Source organism: Phacochoerus africanus, chromosome 7 (assembly GCF_016906955.1).
Source record: "Phacochoerus africanus isolate WHEZ1 chromosome 7, ROS_Pafr_v1, whole genome shotgun sequence".
Lineage (NCBI taxonomy): Eukaryota > Metazoa > Chordata > Mammalia > Artiodactyla > Suidae > Phacochoerus > Phacochoerus africanus.
Window position 1 is genome coordinate 65,124,222 of NC_062550.1, and position 25,125 is coordinate 65,149,346.

Below are 25,125 nucleotides of genomic sequence, written 5' to 3' on the forward strand. Positions count from 1 at the left end.
CCTTCTTTCCTTCTTTCCTCCTTGCTTTTGAGGTTTGCATGTGGTAGATGGAGGATGATAGAATCGGTAACATGATAAATAGAATGATAATTGTAATAACAATAAAATGTCTTGAGTTTGTGTAACACCTCAAAGGACATAAAACATGCTCACACCTGTGGTGACGTTTAAAATCGGATGCTGCTTGGTCGAAGTGACATTGCCCCCTCTTGGCTTGGTGTCTGGGGGCCTGTCTGCCTCATGTTCCTTTCACCCTTCTAAAGAGCAGGCTTTTCAGGAGGAGCCAAGAGTCAATTTCGGTTTCCTCATCTCTCTTGTACATCATGCACGTTTCAGGAATTCCTGCCTAAGGGTAAATAAAGCAAGAAAAGCTGATAACGCTCAGTTCTGCTGTCAAAAGATTTTGTTTAAACATGGTTAGGACTCCCAGGCAACACAGCAGAGCCTCTTTTTTTGGGGGGGGGGCGGGGTTCAAAGTGCATTTCGGTCCCTTCAAGCCCTGAGTCTCTAGGAAGGTGGAGGAGGGTGAAGATCAGAAAGATCTTGATCCTGTCATATATGAGGAGAACGGGAGGACAAGGGACCATCTCAGGGTAACTCCTCTCCTCGCTGCCTTATCTGCACCAGGAGACATCACTGGCTGAAGACGAGTTATTTCCACAGGTTGGATTCCCTGGCCTTAAAGGGGCCGCCTCCCAGTGAGTCCCTTGGCCGGTCCTCTCCGGAGTGTGCTTCAGGAGAAGGGGAGCCCCAGGCGCTCGGAGACCCAGCATGGCAACTCTAATTATTAGGCTGGCGCTCTGGCCTCTGGGGGCTTTGGCCCCTTCCTGACTATCAGGCTCACAGTGCAAGATTGCTGGTCCTGGAAACCCGGCCCTTCCCCTCAAAACTGCAGATAGACATAGGATTGGGCTCAGATCCAGGAAAACGAACAAAGAAAATGATCCAAGATCCCATCATCTGGTGAGTACTGGAGAGAGTTTAGGATCCTGTGCTTATGTTCAGAATCCATTTTGAAAATCAACATGCAGACATGGTTCTCTGAGACCTTTGAGAACCCACAGGCAGATTCTTCTCACCTGTTCTTTCCAATTTATGGTGTAATTGTTGGTGAAAGTTTATTGCAGTGTGATGGGTTCCGTGATTCCTTCAGACTGTGACATATTTCTTGACACTGTGTTTTGTCCGTGTGAGTGACAGCTGCATATGTGTACTGAAATAGATTAAGGAGCAGTGGGTTTCTAGTTAAAAGACTGGAGGATGAAACCTTTCTTGGCCATTTACTTGCCTTTTTTTTTTTTTTTTTAACTCTGGCTAATTTAGGACAATATTCTCTCTGAAACACTGTTTCCTCCTGAGTGTGAAAGTGCCTAGGCTAACATATGCATGTTATAGCTGCTCCAAATATGTTCATTGGATCTGAAAACAGGAAGGCCAGCATGTTTTTCAGAATGTCGGAGATAAGTAATGGAATCCTCTAGATCTGAGCAGTTCTATGCTTGCTTCCAACATGGTCACTCCATTAGATGAATTGTTTTGGCTAGCCCGCTCAGGGGTAAGGATGACGGGGGAAGAGAAGGGAAAGCTGAGTAACTAAGAAAGCAGACTGTCTCTGTCTCTGGGTGCCCTCTCCATATATTTTATCTTCCTTGCTTTGGGTCTCTGTGTCCTCTGCCCCATAGCCCACAGCTCTTACTAACTCCCTCAGCCCAGTGTGGTGTCCATCAAGGCGGTGGGTCACTTGTCTGTATGAAGAAGACGTGACTAGCAAATCCACTTGTGCCGAGATGCAGGTGATGAGGTTGAAGGGAGGTTGGCATAGTAGATATCACACTTTATAGGAGTGGGACCAGGCATCGAATATTCAAACAAAGAATTTCTCACAACACATAGGGAGAGCACAGGAGAATACATCTAACTTTTAAAGATCTATTTGTCAATGTATTTTGGTAAGAAGAGCTTCGTCTGGACTCATGAGTAAATTGCTGATTATGGCTGGGTTGTTGTTTTGCTAACGGAACAGAAATGTCACTAATGATGAGAATTGTGTTATTGTTGCAAAAAAGAACCATTTTCTTTGTGCATAATAAAGCAGGTGCAAAGACGCAGTGTGGGCATTGTTCTTACACTGTATATATGTGTAAGAATTTGGATAGCTAATATGAATGTTTGGGTCAATTCTAGTTGTGATTATTAACTTCTGTGGTTTCCAGACCACAGTCTTGCAAAAATTTAGGGTGGATTTCACCTCCAATTTTACTCTTTTTTTCTTCTTCTTTGTATCTTCTTCTTGGTGCTCTTTCTCCCTCTCAATTCTCAATTCAAGAGGGGAACTCAACGTCTTAAGATGCTATTAAAAAGTCAGAAGCAATTGAAAAGAGAAAAAAATAAGGAATGATAACCACAGATAAGGCAATAATATTGTTTTAATTAGAGCACTGCCTTAAGAGATTTGGCACTATAGGTACATGCCAAATCTACTTAGGCAAGCTCTGTACATAGTTTCCAACCATCAAATATAGTTATCATAATGAACAATTTCGCGACCTCACTGGACCCATGATTCCAGTGCCCAATTTAGTAAACATGCGGCACTGAAGAGAGAACTTGAAATCTGCTATTCACTGTCTGAATTAGCTTTGTCTAAAAATGAAAGTAAATGTTTCATTCAGAAAATAAATGATAGACAGTGAAAGAAAGTTAGACGTGCTTAAGAAGCGTAGCAGAGGTAGACTTTTCTCACATAACCCATTTACCATAGTTGTTCCATAGTTAACCCATGTACCATAGACAGGTGCCTGGAACATTAACTTGAACCCTGGAGCAGGAGTCTTGGGTGGGAGGGGAGACTTTAAAAGTAATTGAGAAACAGAGTTCCCGCTGTGATGCGGTGGGTTACAAATCTGACTGCAGGAGCTCAAGTCAATCTGCAGAGGTGCAGGTTCGATTCCTGGCCTGGCACAGTGGGTTAAGGGATCCAGCATGGCTGTCATATAGGTCACATCTGCGGTTCAGATTCAGTCCCTGGCCCAGGAACTTCCACATGCTGTGGATGGGCCATAAAATTAAAAAAAAAATGATAATTTGAGAAACAGTGGCATGAAAGCATTAGATGTAGGATAGTGTTTTATATACTTATGGATTTTACAGTCCAATTAAGAGAAGCAGTAACCAACATAATTTTTTCTTTTAACACAGTGAGATATAGTTGAAGGGACAGAGTACTGGTCATATTGTACAGAAATGTTGGTCAAATGAGTTAGCATTGAACCCATAAAAAGGGTCATTCCGGAAGGTTTTGGTATCTATTCAGGCCTTATCTTAGGTTGGCACAGAGTGGGAAGGCCAAGTTATGCGGTAATTGAATATTAATTGCCGAGAGAAAAATGATATAGAGAGGAATATTGTCGTTAGAAGTGAATGTAAGAATTTTGGGGAGTTCCTGTCATGGCGCAGTGGTTAACGAATCCGACTAGGAACCATGAAGTTGCGGGTTCGACCCCTGGCCTTGCTCAGTGGGTTAAGGATCTGGTGTTGCCGTGAGCTGTGGTGTAGGTTGCAGACACAGCTCGGATCCTGCATTGCTATAGCTGTGGTGTAGGCCGGCGGCTACAGCTCTGACTAGACCGCTAGCCTGGGAATCTCCATATGCCGCAGAAGCAGCCCAAGAAATGGCAAAAAGACAAAAAAAAAAAAGAATTTTGGGATCTAGGTGCTCTGGTGGGCTCTGTGTGGTAAGGTTTCCTGTGCAGGCTTTCACGGATAGATGGGTGTATCTGGTGTGTATTCCTTAAAAATTCTGGACGTGTTTTGTGTATTATGGTTGCCTGTAGCCAAACCATAATCATTTGAATAAGCTATTGTGCAAACACTTGGAAAGCAAGTTATTGAGTGAACCTCACCGCACATTTAGTTCCTTGTTCCAACATCCAATTTCATTGGGCTGCCACGTGTTGTTAAGCCCAGTCTCTTTGAATGATCGCTACACATTCAATGATGGTGAGAACCTTGTTCGGGAAATACACCAGACAGTTGTATCCAAAGGTGGGTGCTCTGTAGCAAGTGTGTTGTCCAGGTGAAAGGGTAGAAGCATGGACTTGGGTCCCCAGGTGTAGGTATGTTTGGCCATGTGCTGTCATTGTGTGTGGCCACCCTGAGCAAGTCAACGTGTGGACATGGGCACAGGGCTCTAGTGTGCATCATCAGCAGGTGTGTAGTTTGGTTTCTGGGCAGAGTTCACAAGTTGGAGTTGGCTGCTGATTAACCCCTTTCTTCCTCCTGTGCGGGGCTAAGAAAGATTACGCTCACAGAGCCACCTCCCCAGAGAGCCAAACTCTTTGAACTGGCTGCTCCCTGAAGGAAAATAATTACATCTGATAATGCCCCGAAGAGGAAGCCAGAGGAAAGGAAAACAAGAATGAGATGGGCAGGGACACATTTTCAAATTGCCTTTGAATTCTCCTGGCTGAGCTAATGTTTTATTTTTAGGACTTTCTCCTCTGCTCCACCCTCTCAAGCCTCTCTGTTTCTTGCCCTTTTACGAGTGGTTTCCCTTTTCTGGGGGGGTTGTGGAAGCTTTTGCCGTGCCTTTTGGGTTTCCAAACTAGATGAGATGGACTTCACTGTCTTAGGATTCATTGACCTTGTAGGTCCTTCACTCTGTGCAAATCCATAGATAAGAATTTCCCTTTCTCTATAAAATATCCCTCCCTCTGGCTGTTTCTCTGTTTACATAGGCTTCTGGCCACCAACCACACACCTGTCTCTCTGCTGAGTTGTTAGGTAATTGTTTAGCACTCATCCCCTCAGACAAGCTCAGAGTTTGAGGAATAATGAAAAGTCTGGGCACTCTGGGAGATTTGTTCAGGCACTAAGACACTCTGCCCCAATAAACAACATTGTGGTTATTACTGTCAGTACTAAAGGCAGCGTAACAATGCCAATGTCACACAGGCACAATAGAGTATAATACTGTACTCATAACTGTGCTTATGAGTTTTAAAATTTTACTTTGTTATCACATCACTACAGAGCTAGAACGTATATTTAGAGTTACCTCGACAGTGGAAAAATCACCATATTTCTTTCAGATCAATCAGAATTAAAGAGGTTGGCTTTGCTAGTCATAGAATTAGGTTAACCAAGGGCAAAATAAAGTTTGTATTTATGTAGAAGTGTGATAACCACCAGTTCCTTTCAGAAAAAAGAAACCAGGTCTTTGGAAATATATGCCGATTATATAGAAATATATGCTGACTGTGTAGAATTGAAAGAGATGCACATAAAAAGTCTCTGACCAGATACGTGAGAAACTAGTAACTGGAGTCTATTTGGAGGAGAATGGGGAACTAGAGAAATGGAAGGGGATGAGGTTTTTTTTTGAACCATATGAACATATTTCTTGTTTTGTTTAAAAAATAAAGAAAAGGCTATTACTGACTATTTTTCTTGACTGTCTTTATATTGCTTTAATCTAGTATTGGTATGAATGAGTGTCTGTATCTATATATGATGGGCTGGGGAATCTTCTTGGAGCTGCAGAATTAAATAGCTTTTCTTGATACATGTTATCTACTCATCGATGGTAAGAATGTGTTGGCAGGATGTTTCAGAGGATGAAAGCAAATGCATACCTCATCTCTCTTGAAATCTTCCTACTATTTATTCATTGTCTGAATCAGTTTTATATAAAAAATGAAGTATTTTGCTTAACAAATAGAGGATACAGAGAAAAAGAAAATTAGACCTCCTTAAGGACTGTAAGGGAGGTAAATCTTTGCCACATAGCCCATGGACCACAATTGCACACCATTCATAAACTTGACCACTGGAGCAGGAGTCTAGAATAAGAGGGGAAACTTTTAAAGAATTTGAGCAACAATGGCATGAAAATATATGACCAGATCATGGCTATATAGCTGTATAAAGGGAAAATGGCCGGAAAACCTTTTCTTCAGATTTGAACATCAGAGAGATGGATAGAGATGATTTGGTGGCTCAGAGAGCTCCAGGTAGCCATGTACTTAATAACTAGTGATCTGTAGAGGAGTTTAAAAATTCTGTCTGTGATCCATTTTATTCTTTTTCAGAACAACTCAATTCTTGGGAATTATTCTCAGCTGTGCTCTGTGCACTCTCTGTGGGTCAAGGGCTGAAGTGGACAGCTGTGTGGCAATGGGAGATGAGAGGGGTATGACACGAATGCTTTTGGAATGCAACCTCAGTGACAAGTTGTGTAGTAAGTACAGATATACAGATATCTGTCCTCTGATTTTAGGATGATAGAGATTAAGATCTGGATAGATTCTAGAAGGGAGATCATTTGATTTCCAATAGAAATGAAGACAGTGGTGCTACAGGATTTGGCACTAGGGGCCATTGTCTTCTAAAAGTTAGGGGGGCAGAAGTCAGGGATCCAGGTGTGCTGTATCTTCCATCTCAGTAGGAAACATGAGAGAAGAAGCACAGAGCATACTTGACGGGCTAAGAGACAGGGGCAGTGGGGTTTCAGATGAGGGAGTTGATCCCAACTATGGTTCCAATGAATGGAAGTAGAGGAGTCAAAAGGAAGAAGTGATCATGCCCCATATGGTGAGCTGAGGACCTGTGGGTTGGGAAACTCAGGTTAGGCTGCTTCCTCAATCTCTTCTCTTCTTGCTTGATTTCCTCTCTAGTTATCCAGGAGCAGCAGTATGAAATCATCGTCATCCCAACCTTCCTGGTTGGCATCTTCCTCATCCTTCTTGGGGTCATCCTGTGGCTTTTTATCAGAGAACAAAGAGCCCAACGACGGTCTCCTGGACCCCAAGGTAACGTTCAAAAAGCATCTGGGAAGTAGCTCAAGGAAGATAAGGCTCAAGTCTCAATGAGCCCAAGTGGAGAGGGCCCTGCCAGGAGATGGGGGTATGGATCGACTCCTGTTGAGACGGGGGTGAGCTTTCCTCTAGGAAGTCTTGAGTAGAAGTTCAATATGTGCTTGTTAGCTGAAAGAATAGGCAAGAGAGGCCACATGTAACCTGTTTCTGTCTCCTTTGTCCTATAGAGCTAACAAATCTCTGGCCATGTGAGTGTCTAGGTTTGGGGAGGAAGACCAAACTTTTTTAGTGAGTAAAAAGCCCAAGGCTTTGTAACCAGCCTTGAAGGATGACAGTTTACTCTAGAATACATTCCAGCCCTACTCTGTGCTTCTGGAATTTATGATGAGAAGGGGTAGCCTTCATAGCAGTCTCTGAAGCTTGAGGTAGGAGACGATAATATGCTGTTTTGTTGCATATGACAGAGAATCAGATCATACAGGAAACACAGAAAAAAGAAGGGAAAAAAAATCTTACAGTGACATGAAACTCTATAGTGGCTGATGCCTAACCCTAATTCTCTAATAATTGTATCCCAATTCTCTAATAATTCACTCTTCTAGAAAAAACTTCTCTAAGGAGTTGTCTAAACTCCCTGCCACTACTTCTGCTGGTCACATTCTCTCTCTCTCTTTTTTCCTTTCTTTTCTTTTCTTTTTTTGGCTGCCCCATGGCATATGGAGCTCCCAGACGAGGAATCAGATCTGAGCTGCAGTTGCCACCTAAGCCACAGCTGCGACAATGCTGGATCCTTACCCCACACCGTACCAGGGTGGGGATCGAACCCCCATCCCAGGGCCCCCAAGACGCCGCCAATCCCATTGCACCACAGTGGGAGTTCCCATTCTCTTTTGAACATATTAAAACAACCCACCAACACAGCTCTTTCCAAGATCACCAGTGCAGCTATGTTGAGTATTCATCCTACTCAACCTATAAAAAGCATTTGAAATTGTTTTGCACTTCCTCTTTCTTGAAATACTTTTCTTTTAAATCTACAGTCACTTCCTAAATGATTTTATTTTCAGTCTTATGAATTCAAATGCTTTTTTCTATTGCGATGATAGTCCCCTTGAACTCCAGATTCTTATCAAAACCACCTACTTTGCAGTTTGGATCTAATACACATCAAGCATATAATATGTGTAAAACTAAGGTCCTGAAATTCCCTCACAATATCTTCCCTTCAGAAGGCTTTCCTGTCTTAGTAAATGGCTAGCCCAGCTCCCTGTGAGTTTAGTCTAAAATCTTGAGGATGTCTTTGGCGCCTCTCTCTCACACTCCATATCCACTCCATTAGCAAATCCTGTTAACCCTGTCTTCAGAATAGACTCAAGCCACCCTCACCTTTCATAGGTAATTGTAATATACTCCTCACTGGTTTCCCTGCTTCAGCCCCTATCCTTTTATGGGGTATTCTCTTCAGAGCAGCAGAATGATTCTTTTAAGACATAAGTCAGTCCTGTCAGTTCTTTGCTTAAAACCCTCCAGTAGCTTCCCATCTTAGAATGCAAAAAGACAAAATTCTTTCCATGACCTTACATGACTTGGGCCCTCCTTGGCCTTATCTCCTGTAACCCTCCATATCCCACCTGGTTCCATGGGTACCAGTTTTCTTATTCTTCTTCAAATTTGCCAAGTATGCTCCCTCCTCAATACTGTGGCACTTTTTGTTCCCTTTTCTAAAATACCGTTCCTGATACCAGTATGGTTTGCTCTCTGATTGCTTCCAGGTATTTCTCAAAAGTCATCTTCTCAGAAAGGCCTTTGCTGACCTTCAAATAAAAAATTGCATTACTGATGCTTCTTACTCCTCTCTTTTCCTCCCTAACACTCCTTACCTGGTATGTTATTATCTGCTTCCTCTCTCCTACTACTAGAAAGCCATCTTCAAAGGAATCTGGATTTTGCCTATTCCTCTCACCTAGAGCAGTGCCTGGCATGTAGGAGGTGATATTGTTGAATAAATGGATGCATTAATGAATGAAGGGTAACTTAATAAAAAGAATCAATCTCTTTTTTTCTAATGGAGAAAATTTGCTTAGAAAGGGGGAAAGCACCATAAGAGTTAGTTTTTTTATTTTTTTTTTTTTGTTTTTTGTTTTTTAATTGAGACTCTAGGAAATATGGAATAATTTGACTTTGGGGAAAACTTGAAGGAGAAAGAATAAGCTTAGCTTAGAGTTGAGTCGTTATCCATACCTCCCCTCCAACTTTGGAAGCCACTTGATCTACTTAAATGGTAATCTCCACCAGTAGTTACCATGCCTTTGGGTGTCTGTGGTTTAAGTACTGAGTCAAGAACTTCCTTAACTGCCTCCATTCTCTACTCAAACTGAACTGTCATCTTGAAAAAAACTGAAAGGAAATGTCATTACCAGTTTTCAGAGGTCCATCTTGAGTTATCTTAGAGTTAATGGGATTATTACATAAATTCTATAAGATTTGTGTTGATGCTGGTTCATATTAAAACATTCAAAGGTATTCTCACAGTGGCCAGAGAGAAAATTGCTTAAGGGACTTCTTGCTGGCTTATTCCAGAGTCTGCTTTTCTGGAGCCTTCAGGCTAGGAAAAAACTGGATGGTATCATCTCTTTGTTCTAGGCATTGCCCACGTGCCTCCATCAAGGGGCCTTAGCTGGGAAGAAGCAGGACATGGAGGAAACATGTTTGTACCACTTAAGGAGACATCAGTGGAAAGCCTTCTACAGATTTCCACACATGCCCTGGCTAAGCTGCAGTTGCCTCGGGAACAACTTTCTGAAGTTCTGCAGCAAATCCACAATGGTAGTTGTGGGGCCATCTATCGAACCAAGGTATATATTGGAGACCCTGCTAAGCCCAAGAGTGTTGTCGTCAAGGCTTTAAAAGGTAAAAGGAGAAGTGCTGGACTTCTGTTCCCCTTTTAACTTTTTTTACTGTGAGCCCTCACAGTGAATGCTTAACAGTTTTTGCAGACATTACGATATTAACAGACAGTTGTGATCACAGCTGGGCGCAGAATTAGAAGGGAATAAAAAGTGAAAACTTGAAATAGAAATGTTCTTCTTCAAGTCTTTCCCTAGCTCAGCCTTGGCTATCAACGCTGTTAGAACTGATTTTTCCATATTGGATAGTAGTTGGATGAGGATTGTGAGGTTGTTTCTTCATTTTTCTTCACTGTTTGATATCTTTTCCTGCTACTGTATTTTTTTTTTTTTGAGCCAGTACGCATGGTATGGACCAGTAATGATGGATACATAAGACAGAACAAAGATATGATTCGCAAGAATGTTAATCAAAAGACCTAGGTAGTAATAATATTTTAATGTGAACAGAACATGTGTCTATTAGGCAGAGTTCTAAAGACCTGTAGTTCTTTGCTACCTGCGACAAAAAGACCAGCGACATTGAAGACCATCCTCTAACTGATTCTCTTGTGTTTCCTCATTATCTTTTGGAGCATCCTAATGTATTCTCTAAGAATGCTTCCTGCCTCATATCTCCCATTTTATTGGTGTTACTGTGACTGCACACTCCCCATGGCTCCATTGTCATTCACAGAATCAGCTGGGCTCCAAGAGGTACAGGAATTCTTAGGGCGAATCCAATTCTATCAGTATCTGGGGAAGCACAAGAACCTGGTACAGCTGGAAGGATGCTGCACCGAAAGGCTGCCACTCTACATGGTGTTGGAGGATGTGGCCCAGGGGGACCTGCTCAGCTTTCTGTGGATCTGTCGCCGGGTGAGTATTAGGGTAGTGGTATTAGGAAGGAGAGGCTTGACCTGGCTGATTAGCTGTTCTCAGGTCAATTAGCCTGACAAATGACAAAGTAGAGAGACATTATAATAGCCTAACAGAGTGATTATCACCATCCAATAGAATTTTTTTGTGATGGTAGAATATCTGCTTTGTCCAATATAGTAGCCACTAATCACATGTGGCTGTGCAACCCTTGAAATATGGCTGATATGACTAAGAAACTGAGTTTTATTTAATTTTAAATAATATATGTTTGAATAGTCACATATAGCTAAAGGCAACCATATTGGTAATGTAGATTTAGAGAATGGACTTTAGTCTCCACCCTCTCCTAGCTGTGTGTTTGGGCAAATCAGCTCTCCGAGCCTGAGTTTTCTGAATTTGTATAGTAGGAGTAATAATAAATAAAATTCAAAGAAATGATATATGTAAAATATAGTGATTGGTACATAGCAAGCACTCAGAATGGTAGCTGTTATAATGGTAACTGCCTTAACAACCTAACTATTGTCTGTAATAGCTTTGTTATTGGTGGTGTCAAGTATATCTACCATTCTGTAATATCACCCTGGTGTGCCAGGGCTGAGGGGAGGAAAAATTCAGCTTGCAAATTTTTGTATCTCCAATTCACATTTTTAAAGATTAAAATGTTCAGAAGTTTCCAGGCTAAAGTGCAAGTCCTCTTCCTTACAATTTTCCTGCTTCTCCACCTACTGCTCTTTTTGAAATGCTCCACATTTTCCTAGTCAGCTCCTTCCTTGCTGATGAACAAAGTTCAATATTAATCAAGACCCCTAATATGCTAATCATATTATTACTAAATGTGAGTGAAAAAGGGACCCTGTTGACCTCTTCCATCCAGTGATGCAACAGGATGATGTGCAAATCATGAGATTTTAAGCTTTTTTAAGAGGTTATCCATCACTTGGTCTGTGCTTCAACCTCACTAGCTTCTTTGTATTTTTCAAATGATGTGCTTCTTTATTTTAGATCTTCTTCACTTGACTTTCTCTTTCACCAGACTTCTCTCTTCCCCTCTCTGCAGAGCCAGGGTCCACTTACTCTTCCAATCTCACCAAGAGCTTTCCTTGCTCCTGCAACTGAAGGAGCTCTTTCCTCTACCATCTTCCACTCACGATTGCATTTCTTTCATGGCACTTATAGATCCACAACCATGCATTTATATATGATTATCTCATTCTGATTCACATGTGTTTGCCACAGCATAAGCTCCAGAAGGCAGCAGACATATTTATTTTGCTACTTTTAAGTTCCTAAGATGGAATCTGGCACATAGAGAGCATTCCATCAGGATGGGTTAAGTTAATGTGCTTAATTAATCTCTATCACACACACACACACACACTGTTTCAGGAAAATCGCTGCTTTTTCCAATGGATAGTCTTATACGTACTTTTCTTTCTTACCTACTATTCTGTTCTTTCATTCTTCAATCATCTATATTCTTTATCATTTTCCTGGTCCAATAAATTATTGCATTTCTCTACATACCTGAGAATCTCTCATGTCATCACTCCTTGAATCTTATCGTCCTTATGTTTTTGTATCTTTCCCTTAGCTTTGATAACTGCATATAAGAATGTCTCTGCTCTTATTTTTTTTTTAAGATCTGTTCATGTCATTTTAATATAATGCTTTTTTTTTATCTCTTTAGGATGTGATGACCATGGATGGCCTTCCCTACGACCTCACAGAAAAACAAATATATCATATCGGGAAGCAGGTCCTTTTGGCTTTGGTAAGGCTTGGGAAAATGGTAACAGATGGCAGGGATTATTCTTGTTAGCCTGGCATTTGATGTCATATATCTCATTTTTATATTCTCAAATGGGTATATATTATAAAGAAAACCAGATGGAAGTTGGGGGCAGAAACTGAAGCACTGATAAGTTGTTATCAATTCTTACTTATGAAATTATTTAGATAATATAATTCAGTATTGGTAATTCTAGGCACAAAGCAATCAATTTAGGGTTTTATTTACTTTTTTTTTTTTTTTAATCTAGGGCTGCACCCGCGGCATATGGAGGCTAGGGGTCTAATCAGAGTTGTAGCCGCCAGCCTACGCCAGGGCCAGAGCAACGAGGGATCCGAGCTGCATCTGTGACCTACACCACAGCTCATGACAACACCGGATCCTTAACCCACTGAGCGAGGCCAGGGATCGAACCTGCAACCTCATGGTTCCTAGTCGGATTTGTTAACCACTGCACCATGAGGAGAACTCTGGGTTTTATTTGCTTTTTAATTTTATTTTAATTAAAAAATTTTTGGACCATGTCCACAGCATGTAGAAATTCCTAGGCTGGGGATCAAACCCACATCACAGCTGTGAAAATGCTGAATCCTTTAACTTCTAGGCTACCAGGAAATTCCAACTTAGGGTTTTTTAGAAGGAACAGGAAGCATTTTAAAAAGTTTCTCAGTGTTAAAGATCAAAAACCAGGGCCAAGAGTTACATATCCACATAGTTTCCAATATATACTTATGTTAAAAGATTTTAAAAAGGGAAAAGAGAAGCAAGTTGGGAGAAGCTATGGAAAGAGAAACTGAACGGGTGAAAGGCTACAGAACCAGAAGGAAGCTTATAGTTTGTACCTGAAAAACAAGAAATACTAGTTCAGAACATGTTAGGTTGGAAGCTTGCTTTGATACTGAATGTGATAGGAATTACATATATTTCAAAAGGGACAGACAAAGTAAAAGAGGAGCAATACGAAGGGGCAACAGTGAGATCATTTCTTTATTTTATTTTTTGGCTGTGCCTGCAGCATACAGGAAGTTCCTGTGCCAGGGATCGAACCTGAATGACAGCAGTGCCCTGTGCGACAGAAGTGACAATCCTGGATCCTTAACCCACTGTGCCACCAGGGAATCCCCTCATTTCTTTATTTTAAAATAAATAAATAGGGAAGAGAAAGAACTCAAAATTTAAGAGGGAAAAAATTATCTTTCCCAGAATTACTCAGGAAATTCAGATGACTATTTCTATGAAATTATTTAGATGATTATGTTTAAAATTAGCATTTGTTGGCGTTTCCATTGTGGCTCACAGGGTTAAGAACCTGAAATAGTATTCAGGAAGATGTGGGTTTGATCCCTGCCCCCGCTCAGTAGGTTAAGGATCTGGCATTACCGCAAGCGGCAGCATGGGTTACAGAAGCAGCTCAGACCCAGTGTTGCTGTGGCTGTGGTGTAAGCCTGCAGTTGCGGCTCCAATTTGACCCCTAGCCTGGGAACTGCCACAGATGCAGCCCTGGAAAGAATAAAATAAAATAAAATAAAATAAAATAAAATAAAATTAGCATTTGCTACAGAAAAAATAAGGCCTCTGCAAAGCTACTATTCTAAGTATTTGATATATTTTGCCACCTTGAGGTATGACATATACCAGAGATCTAGATGGAATCAGGGAAAACTTAGGAAAAAAGAGGTAGTGAAGTGAGAAAAATTTACAGGTGAAGTTCTCATGGGGCAAGGAGAGAGCACATCATACAAAAAAAACCCCTCACTATGGTGTTTGGAGGTTCTACTTGGTATGCTTCCTTGATAAGTTAGGGTAGCAGGACAAAGGAACTTATTTACGAAACAGAAATAGATTCACAGACATTGAAAACTAACTTGTGGTTACCCAAGGGGAAAGTGGGGGAGGGATAAGCTTGGAGTTTGGGTTTAAAATACAAATACTACTGTACACTACACTGCCAACTTGTTAATAATAGACGAAATGAAGGGGTGAGAGAAGAGGGATATGGGAGGGCTCTGGATTTTCCACTCAATTTTGCTATAAATCTAAAACAGCTCTTAAAAAAAAGTTTGTGGTTTTTTTTTTTTTTTGGCTGCGCCCATGGCATGGAAGTTCCCAGGCCAGAGATCGAACCCATGCCACAGCAGCAATCCAAGCCACTGCAGTGACAATGCCAGATCCTTAACCCACTGTGCTGCAAGAGAACTCCTTAGTCTTTTAAAAATTTTTTTAAAAAGGAACGAAGTACTGGTATCAGTTTGCTAATCTTTAAATACAATGCAAAAATGTCTGATTCTTGATAAATACTTGGGAGTGATATGCCATGATTAATGAGACTTGTTCAGAGTAGAAAATGCGCTTGTCTTTTTGAGGATTCCTAGGACTGCTTCTCCTTATCTGGAACCCAAGCCATGGCAGCTGATCCATCTTTTATGTCGACAGGAATTTCTCCAGGATAAACATCTGTTCCACGGGGATGTGGCAGCCAGGAATGTCTTGATCCAGGCTGATCTCACTGCTAAGCTCTGTGGACTGGGCCTGGCTTATGAAGTCCACTCCCGAGGGGCCATTTCCTCTACTCGAGTCGTACCCCTCAAGTGGCTCGCCCCAGAACGGCTTCTGCTGACACCAGCTAGCATCAAAGGAGACATGTACGGTTTGTTCCTGCCCTTTGGATTTCTTCCTTTCTGACCTGGAATGTGACCGGGTCTCTCATCAATTATGTCCATCCATGAAATCTCTACTTAGAAGTCAGACAGACTCTCCCGTAAAAATGTGTGTTAGTGACAGAGTTCATATATGGCACCTGCCTGAAGTCCTTTTTAGTGCCTTTTGAAGTATTCTGTCTGTATTGGATTAGAAGCCTTAATTAGAAGAGAGAAAGAAAAAAGATTATTCAAGCCAATATCTGAGGACTTAATCTATCTGAAAGAAGTAGGTCTGCTTAATCAAAAGTTTTGTTAAACTAGGACTTATTAAAATAAAAAGAAATACATATGTATATTCAATTTATTTTAGCATGAAATATATAAATGGACATTTATGTATCAGTCTTTTGGAGGAGGGCCAAGGGGATAGACCTGCTATGGTAAATGAAGGTACCTGCTGTGTTTCCTGTATAAACAGCATCCATAATAATTTACTTTTGAGTTTCAGTTTGGGATGACTCTAAGTAGAGTTAGAAACTTGAAAACAATTGTGAAACAGTTTGCAGACATTTATTGTTAATTTTTTTTCCAGTTTTCTTTTCTTTTTCTTTTTCGGATGCACCTGCGGCATATAGAAGTTCCCAGGCCAGGGATTGTATTGGAGCCAGAGATGTGACCTATACCACAGCTGCAGCAATGCTGGATCCTTAACCTACTGTGCCACAGTGGGAATTCCTTTTCACAGTTTTCTACGATTATCTCATTCACACAATTTGATAACACCTTCTTTTTAGCAGCTCAGTTTTATAGAATATTTCCAAAGCATTCAACCTAGTTTTCAGGAAGCTAATACTTTTTGGCAGGTATAATTAATCAGCTTACACAATATTTAATTGATCACATAATTGCAGTTACATGTGTGATTGGCATAAGCAGGATTGCAAAAGAATTACTATTGACTTTTGGTAACTATATGACTGCTTAGAGATGCACATAGATGTAATATAGAATATCTTACTAGCCATGAATGTTATGAGCTGTGGAGGAAATTTCGAATACCAGTTGATAAAGTGAGTCAATTATAAGACTGCATTTTTATTCCATTGCTGCCTCACTGACATCTGCTTTTTGTAGAGGTCTGGGAGTAATAAACTTAACTGGGAAATATTGCTCATTTAATGATGACATTATAGAATTGTGCAATATACAATCCTTCAAATCATATTGCTTAGGCAAATACCTATTGCAATTGTGTATGAAGCTTGCTGTATTAATATTTTCCCTAGGCTTGAGCAATTAGATCTACTGAGGAAATAGCAGATAAATGATAAAACTTGCTTGGCCTTGTGGTAAGAATAAAAGCTGTAATTTCAGCAGGAAGGTATGGAAAGGATGCAAAAGATGCAGAAAGGATTTTCTATATGTTTGGGTGAATATGATTGCATAAACACTCATACAATTAAGCGGATAATAGTAAATATCTATTAATGTGTAAATGTGTAATATAGAAGAAAGACAAATCTAGTACTCAAATAGATTAGTTTCTAAGGGGGTCAGATGGAAATGCTTTCTAATGGTGCCACTGCCTTGCTTATTGTATTATTGTATTAACCACCCTCAATTTCCCTTCACTGCCTTTCTTATGGGGTTGGGTTTTTTTCGCTTTTTTTTTTTTTTTTGGACCATGCCCGTGGTATGTGGAAGTTCCCAGGCTAGGGACTGAACCTGTACCGCAAAAGTGACAAGGCCGGATCCTTAGCCCTCTGCACCACAAGGGAACTTCTTTTTTATGGGGTTCTTATTGAAAGCCTTTGATCTTTAATGAGCGCTCTTTAGGAAAGGCAGAAATAGAAATTAAGTAAATGGCTTTGTTTCTTTTACAGTTGGTCCTTTGGGATCCTGCTTTATGAGATGGTGACTCTAGGTAAGGAGTGTGCACCGGTACAGAAATAAACGGGGATGTTTATCTGGGTGGTGGATGACACTGGCCATGAAAAGGGGTTTCAGTACAGGCTCTGAAGGTTGAACTGGGCTGACACGGAATCCAAGCTTGATTTTTGAGATACTCTCGTGCCGGGGCCAGCTCAGCAGGATGGAGCTGAAGAACGGGTGCTGTGGAACTTAAGGAAAAGTAGTTAACATAAAACAAGACACAGAGACATTTATCTTAAGTAAAGGTGGGAGCCAGGGAACTCAAGGTCTCAGGGACCAAGAGCGTGGGGGACTCAAGGTCTCCGGGATCAAGAGCGCCCTGCCTCAAAAAACCACACTGCTTTTATTCTCAGATCAAGTGAGGAGTGGCTATGGGTGGATGATACAGGGTTTGTTTAAAGCCACTTAGGTGGTAAAGAGTTAAGCTCTTACTCTGACCTCTAGGCACATAACAGTTAAGTCACTTATGCCTTTAGGTCTTTGTTCTTAAGCTTAAGTCATTTACCAGCACTGTGACTGTTTTTCAAAGCAGGAAGATGGGATAAAGTAAGTCAAGAAGATGGGATAAAGTAAAGAAGGACAAGATGGAGTTTTCAAGGAAACATGTCTTGCAACACTCTCGTAAAATCATGATACCCTCTCTATCTCTCCTCTCCCTCCTTCTCCTCTTTTGAACTTTCTTTTGCTTTTTTCCTCTTTCTTCTCCCTAGGACTTCCCCGATTCCAAGGGATGTCTTAAAATCCAAGAACAATCTTGCATAAACATGAAAATATGGTCTGTAGACTTATTAATCCATTCAACTGAGAAAATACAGCACCTGCTCACATTTGGGAAGTAGAGGGCAGATCTGCCTTTTCTCTTTGCTTTATCTCATTACTTTCTTAAAGTAACATTATCCTAAATGATCAGTCCCCTCCCCTCCTCCAACACCTTTTTTTCCCCCCAGAATTCTCTAAGCTGTATCCTAACTTGATCACCGGGGAGCAACTATATCTACTGTTTTTCCCATGGCTCTACTTTTGCAGGCAATTAGCCCAGGTGGATGGAGAATAGTGTTAGTTTATAATCTAGAGAATGGAAGTTCTTGTACTATTCTCATTTTTTCCATACTAACAGGGGCACCTCCCTATCCTGAAGTCCCTCCTACTAGCATCCTACAGTATCTCCAAAGAAGGAAAATCATGAAGAGACCCAGTAGCTGCACACACACAATGTAAGTGGCTTTGAAAATCTTTTTTTGCTCTTCATCAATCATGCCCTTTTCAAAGTGGCTCAGGTAATTCCCAGCTGCCCTTTATGGGCTAAAGTACAGCCTTAAACCAAACCTACGTGGTAAAACATCATCTGCTCATATATATGATGTTCATATATATGTATATGAAAACACAGAGAATATCACAGCAACCACTGAGTACTATTTTAGAATTTTTTTTTCTTTTTAGGGCCTCACCTGCAACATATGGAAGTTCCAGGCTAGGGGTCGAATCAGCTGAGCTGCCAGCCTATGCCACAACCACAGCAAGGTTGGATCTGAGCTACCTCTGCGACCTACACCACATCTCATGGCAACACCTCAAACCACTGAGTGAAGCCAGAGATCGGACCCGCATCCTCATAGATACTAGTTGCATTTGTAACCCACTGAGCCACAACAGGAACTTCCTATTTTAGACATTTAAATTTGCTAAAGTTGATGAAGTTTAGTTCTTCTGGAAGCTTTAAAAATAGACCAACTCCAGTGCAAGTACAGTAGATTTTATCTCTTTAAATGTCAGTCTCAGAACCTGCCAGCTTCAGTTCTAATACAGCAGTTCACAAAATCCATTGCACTACAGTCGCTCACTTGTTCCTATTTAATATTTAACTTTAAAAACTTATCGACTATCTGTTTTCCCTATTCTAAGCATGTTGGAAACCAATCAGAAGAAGGGAGGTGAGAAGAAATTAAAATGATAGGAGAAGGAGGATATAAAATTGCCAGCAGAAAAGGACAGTTGGGGAGTTCCCATCGTGGCTCAGTGGTTAACGAATCTGACTAGGAACCATGAGGTTGAGGGTTCCATCCCTGGCCTTGCTCAGTGTGTTAAGGATCTGGCGTTGCCATGAGCTGTGGTGTAGGTTGCAGACGCGGCTTGGATCCTGCATTGCTGTGGCTCTGGTGTAGGCCAGCAGCTACAGCTCCCATTAGATCCCTAGCCTGGGAACCTGCATATGCCGCGGGAGCGGCTCAAGAAATGGCAAAAAGCCAAAAAAAAAAAAAAGAAAAGGACAGTTGGTGAACCAATGTAGAGGCAGAAAATGGAAAAATTAAAAATTACACACAGAATTTTGTAACTAATAAAGTACAAAAAAGGATTGTTATAGGACATAAGAAAAACTTACATTCTTTTTTTAAAAGGCAGGAGATTAATATAATATACATCTCTATTTAAACTGCTATTTTGTAAATTTTTCAATTTGAAAGGGTAAATTTCCAGCACCTGGGTTTCCCAACATTAAACAGTATCAGGCATATTAAAAATGTTAAATATCACAATTATGTAAATTTATGTGTACATACATATAGTGTAGTGATACTTGGATGAATATATTAGAATGAAATTATTGACAAATATTTCTTACAAGGCTTTATACATAAAAAAGCGCTGTCCTTGATACTAGGGGGAGACATTTAACTGATAAAGGCACCTGGTCTTGAAGAATAGAATGTAGCACTTGGATGAGGAGACATCTGAAACAACATGAAAATCAAAATCAATGTTTGAGGCAATTAGTAGAATCGTTAAAAGCTCAGATTTATCTCATAGGGTCAGAAAAACACATGTTCGGTCCTAGTCCTACTATTTTACTGTATATTGTTTACTTATCTTAAAATAGGTATAATGATAATCCCACCTCAAAGTTATTGTGAGGCCACAATGAAATAATGCATGTTAAGTTCCCCTACCATGCCTTATATAATGAGTAGGTTCTTATAAGTGTTATCAGTATTATTAAAGTAGCATCTTACACAATGTCTCATGGCACAATAGTATGGGAAATACAGTGTGCTGAGGTTTAGAAGGGAAGGCTTCACAGAGAAACTGAGACTTAAACCTGTCAGAAAGGATGACCATGGAGAGGATATTCAAGGAATTGGGCAGAGCATGAGCAAAGACCAGAGTTGAGAGTTAATAATCACATCCAGGGCATGGCAGGACACTGACTCGGCAGGAGGAGAGGGTTCCAGTTAGGCAAGGCCTATGTTGGAAGGGGCTATAGGTAGGACGTTGACTTTATATGATGGGCAGTGGAAAACCACTGTAGGTTCTTGGGCAGGAATGAGATGATGAGAAGCGGTTGAAAACAGACTGTCATAAATTCTCTAGAAACTGGATGGAAGCAAAGACAGATTAAAGGTGGTAAATATTTTTATCTAGATGAAGGCAACTTCTTAGAGAAGCTAAATAGTAATAATGGAGGGAAATGACCTGGATTAATGGAAGGAACCATCCAATCACATGATTTGAAATTAGTATGAATCATACTATTCCGTAACTTCTTATTTTCCTTTAATGTAGGTTATACTGGTAGATAAGTTACAGCAATGGTCTGGAATGCTGCAAGCTAATAATGTCTAAAGATGGAAACAGCTTCTGAAAGAGTTTTTGGTAATAGAATAAAAAAAAACAACCCCGTTCTATCAAACTGATTGTAGCTTAAGAAAACTTTCATCATTCCTGTTATAAAAAGGGCCCTGTTGAAAAGATGCTATTAAGAGATTTAGTGTTGGAGTTCCCGTCGTGGCTCAGTGGTTAACGACTCTGACTAGGAACCATGAGGTTTTGGGTTCAATCCCTGGCCTTGCTCAGTGGGTTAAGGATATGACATTGCTGTTAGCTGTGGTGTAGGTCACAGATGTGGCTCAGATTCCATGTTGCTGTGGCTCTGGCGTAGGCCAGCAGCTATAGCTCTGATTAGACCCCTAGCCTGGGAGTCTCCATATGCCGTGGGAGTGGCCCTAGAAAAGGCAAGAATATGGTACCAGACAATGAGAAGAAGATTAAAGAACCGTAGGTTTCTTTTGTTCAGGTTTGTTATGAGAGGAAACATGTTCATCAAACTTTTGCCTTGTCAAGGAAGTCATTTTGGCTTGTTTCCTTTTCAGGTACGGTCTCATGAAGTCCTGCTGGCATTGGAGTGAGGGCAGCCGCCCCGCACTTGGAGAGCTACACTCACGCCTAGAAGCAGCTGCCCGAACTGCAAATGACAAGGCTGTGTTGCAAGTACCAGAGTTGGTGGTGCCTGAACTATATGCAGCTGTGGCAGGTGTCAGCGTGCAGAGTCTCTCCTACAGCTATAGTATCCTTTGAAGATCCTGGAGCAACAAGCTTCTTTTGAGAGATCATATACTCTTGGAACCAATTCCTCCAAGAACAGAGAAGAGACTTTCTAGTTGTACCTAGAACTAGATCCTGGATCCCTGGATCCTGGATCCTCCCCTACACACTTCCCTAGATACCTGAAATGAGGCTGGATGAGGCTGCACACACCATACACCCTGGAGATGGAGAAATATGGTTTCATTTCTGCTGTCGCAATCCTGAAGGTGCAGGGTAGATGAGGCGACAGTGTCACTGCAAGGGAGTTTTATGAATCTGTAATGTTTTCTGCAGCATGGCACGGATAAGCTGGTCCCTCCTGCCATAGGCTAATTTCCTCTGAAACTAGCCTGATGTTTTTTCCTAGACTATTATAAGGTCCAGAAAATTGGAATAAAATGAGGGACTAGCAAGCTGATAAAGAAGTTGATGAGAAGAAAATTAAAGGTTCTCTTTGCTCAGGAGTATAGATGAGAACCAAGGTCATCCTTCAGAGAGAAGGCAGAGGAAGGACATTTAGGTCTTCAGCCCTGGTGCCTTCATGCAGGACGGGGGTGGGGTGGGAACATGAAGGAAGGCTTCTGAGGTCCCTGTGGGGGCAGATAGGAGAAATATCATCCCCCTTTCTCTAATTCCGAGACAGGTGAACCCTGCTCATACTACTTTTAACAAGAAGCTGGAAGGGTCATTTTATGATTAAGAACATTTGAGATGTATCATTCATCAGGATGGCTTCCTGGTCCCTATGAGACTGGAGAGACTGAGCCCAGAAAGTCAGTTGGGACAGTGATGAGTATACTGTGTATGTATTTAATTAACGGGAAATATGGAAACCAAGCAAAAGTGCTTAGTAGGACGTCTTTCACAAGGGCTAGAAGAGGATATAATCTGAGATGGGAGGATGGTAGGTTCTGCTTTTCAATCATCCAATGATGTACTGTGAAACATTTCATTAAATTAATATTGAGTGAAAGTAGGCTTTTCTAGTTGTATGGTTGCCAAAATCTCTACATAGGAAGAAATAAATAGATGGGAGTAAATGTCAATAGAAAAATTCAAGAGACAATCTACATTGTCAGAAAAGGGATTTTTCATGTGTAAAAAGGGGTAATACCTACCTCACAAGGTTGTTGCGAGAATTGAATGAGGGTATGTATTTGTACAGTATCTGACACATACTACGTGCTCAATAAATGTTGATTTCTTTACTCTCCCTCTTATTATCCTAGAACATTTCATATTGTTTTTGTTTAACATCTACTGTGGCCAAGAAGAGAACTGTGGTCTGTCGGTTACACCACAGGGACATGCTTAAAGATGACGATATGGTACAAATACTACATGACAAAAATGATGACTGGCAATAGTCATCTATGATTTCAAATTACTAAAAACATCAAGATGACAGCAATTCAGTTGAATATGTGGTCTGTGATGTTAAGGATACTTTGGATACTCTCGAAGGGACATCTAAGGCTGCTATTGGAAAGATGGCTGGCAGTTGAAAAGTTTTCCGAAGTTAGAATCCTGATGGAGTCATGATGAATCATCCAGCTGAACAATGACTCTTGTGCCTGTGGCAAGAGCACGATGACTAGTCAGAATTTAAATGGGTGGTAAGTAGCAGTGGGGAGAAGGGAGGTAGAGTGGCTCAGTGCAAAATGATAAAGTCCTATGGGATCTCATTGTTCTCAGCACTTCATTGAAGCCACATTGACAAAAGACTTATTCAACTGTCTTCAAATGTTAAGGCCAACTTGTGAGACACTGTGCTAGGTGTTGGATAAACGAAATGGAAAGCTTTGGATTACAGTCTAGAAAGTAAGAGATGTTATATCCATCATATTTGTGTGGGCATTTGTTAATTACAACTGTGGTAAGTGATAGGAAAAAGAAGCATAGAATAGTAGAAGGGAGTTTAAAATGGGGACCTCCCTGAAGAAATGGCATTTACATCAAGACCTTAGGGATGGGTGAATAAGCCTGACTATTACTGGCTATTACAGTGAGGAGAAGTCTTCTAAGAGAAGGACTACGGGTGTGAAAACTCTGAGGCCAGAAGAAAAAGCAGTGTGAGCAACTGCAAGGAGGCAGTGGTACTGGTGCAGAGTGAGGCAGGAGGAGGGTGGCGGGAGATGAAAGGGAGTACTGCTCTTTCACTTGGTGCATTAATGTTTGTTTTGGCCGGAGGCAAAGGAGTAGACAATTGCTATTTTAAATTGTATTTGTTTTCCTGGATAAAGGTCTGGAAAACTGGATATAGTAATTGTTTATTCTAAGAAAACTTGGTCCTCCCCTCACTTAGCCAGGCTTTTTCTAAAAGGAGAATTATATTTCTGGTATCTTTGACTTATCAGCCATTCCAGATATTTTCCAAGCTAATGAATGGAAAAAAGAATGAAAATATTTACCATTTAATCAAGTCAAATGTGGTTTAGGATTTATTTTATTGTTTCAATTCCCTCCTCCTCCAGTCCTGCTTTTCCAATGTATGCTTTATTGTTAAAAAAAAATTTCAACATAGCTAGGAACTGAGCAATTGCCCACCTGGAAACCATGTCTCACTGACACTCGGTGATGTAATTTAACTTAGACTAGGATGAACCAGGAGTTTTCAAAGCATGTTCATGTTTTCAAATCACAACACTAGATTTAGGTATTTTGTTATTAAAATTGAGTAATGATATTAAAATAATATTTTTCACCATTGTTAAAGGAAAAAGTAAGTTAATGAATAGAATCTTATAAATCTTAACCTTGCAATAAAACTGCTATTAAATTTTGCTCTACCATGACTCATTTAAACAAATAAATATGAATCAAATATAATGGAAGACTGGGATAATAGCTTATTATGTTTAATTTAGCAGACTGCTTTTACTTGTTTTGGAACTAAGAGTTAGTGGTTATGCTACATGTTACAAGCATATAGAATTCTCATATGCTGGAAAAATTATTAATTTGAAAAATGGAATTAAATATATCATCATATAATAATCTAGCACTAGCTTCAAGTGCTCCCCATAGCATGAACTTATCTGAGAAACATAGTTTGGAAGTTTTGGTATTTCTGTCTGATGGTGTTTCACTTACTAATAAAGTAACACCAGTGAGTGATTTAAAAGACATATATGGGAGCTCCCGTTGTGGCTAGCAGGTTATGAACCTGACTAGTATCCATGAGGATGTGGGTTCAATCCCTGACTTCACTCAGCGAGTTAAGGATCCAGCGGTGCCGTACGCTGTGGTATAGGTCGCAGATGTAGCTTGGATCCTGTGTTGCTGTGGCTGTGTCTGTGGGATAGACTGGCAGCTGCAGCTATGATCTGACCCATAGCCAAGACATATATGGTTAAATAAAGACATCTGCTATGGAAAAGAAAGTGGGTGAATGAAATAAAGATGAAATAGACCGTGGTAATTCTGACATTTAAAAATATTTCAAAAACAAATTTCAATTACCTTAAAATATTGTTTTAGACCATATAGTATTCTTGACTCTGATATAATGCTCCGATCCATTTAATGGAATGAGGTAGCTCTCACAGCTTCTGTTATAAATACAAAATCAAAACTATTCAGTAGCTACTGATAAAATAAACAAGTGAAAACAAAAACCTACCATCTCTACAATTTATCACAGGAAAGTCAGAATACATTTATGAAAGCTGTTAAGTAGGAATTATTTGATAGTTTTAGATGGTGGGGCAAAAGGCAAAAGAGGTGTGAGGACAGAACAGACATGATATCAAAGGAAGAGAGAATTTTAGACACAGGCAAAATCAGAAGATTTTAAAAGACTAAATTAACACTTATAA

General features: G+C 40.5%; 1 protein-coding gene across 1 annotated transcript in view; it reads left to right on the forward strand.

The window, feature by feature from the left end:
- STYK1 (serine/threonine/tyrosine kinase 1) overlaps window positions 1–23,676 on the forward strand; it is a 45,783-nt gene extending 22,107 nt beyond the window's left edge. The window contains exons 2-10 of the mRNA XM_047787544.1: window positions 6,090–6,238; window positions 6,675–6,809; window positions 9,459–9,725; window positions 10,398–10,579; window positions 12,273–12,356; window positions 14,808–15,016; window positions 16,897–16,937; window positions 18,063–18,159; window positions 21,094–23,676. Coding sequence (XP_047643500.1) covers window positions 6,175–6,238; window positions 6,675–6,809; window positions 9,459–9,725; window positions 10,398–10,579; window positions 12,273–12,356; window positions 14,808–15,016; window positions 16,897–16,937; window positions 18,063–18,159; window positions 21,094–21,298 — 1,284 coding nt within the window. The 5' untranslated portion in view covers window positions 6,090–6,174 and the 3' untranslated portion in view covers window positions 21,299–23,676. The remainder of the gene's footprint in view (window positions 1–6,089; window positions 6,239–6,674; window positions 6,810–9,458; window positions 9,726–10,397; window positions 10,580–12,272; window positions 12,357–14,807; window positions 15,017–16,896; window positions 16,938–18,062; window positions 18,160–21,093) is intronic.
- Window positions 23,677–25,125: the final 1,449 nt, after the last annotated feature.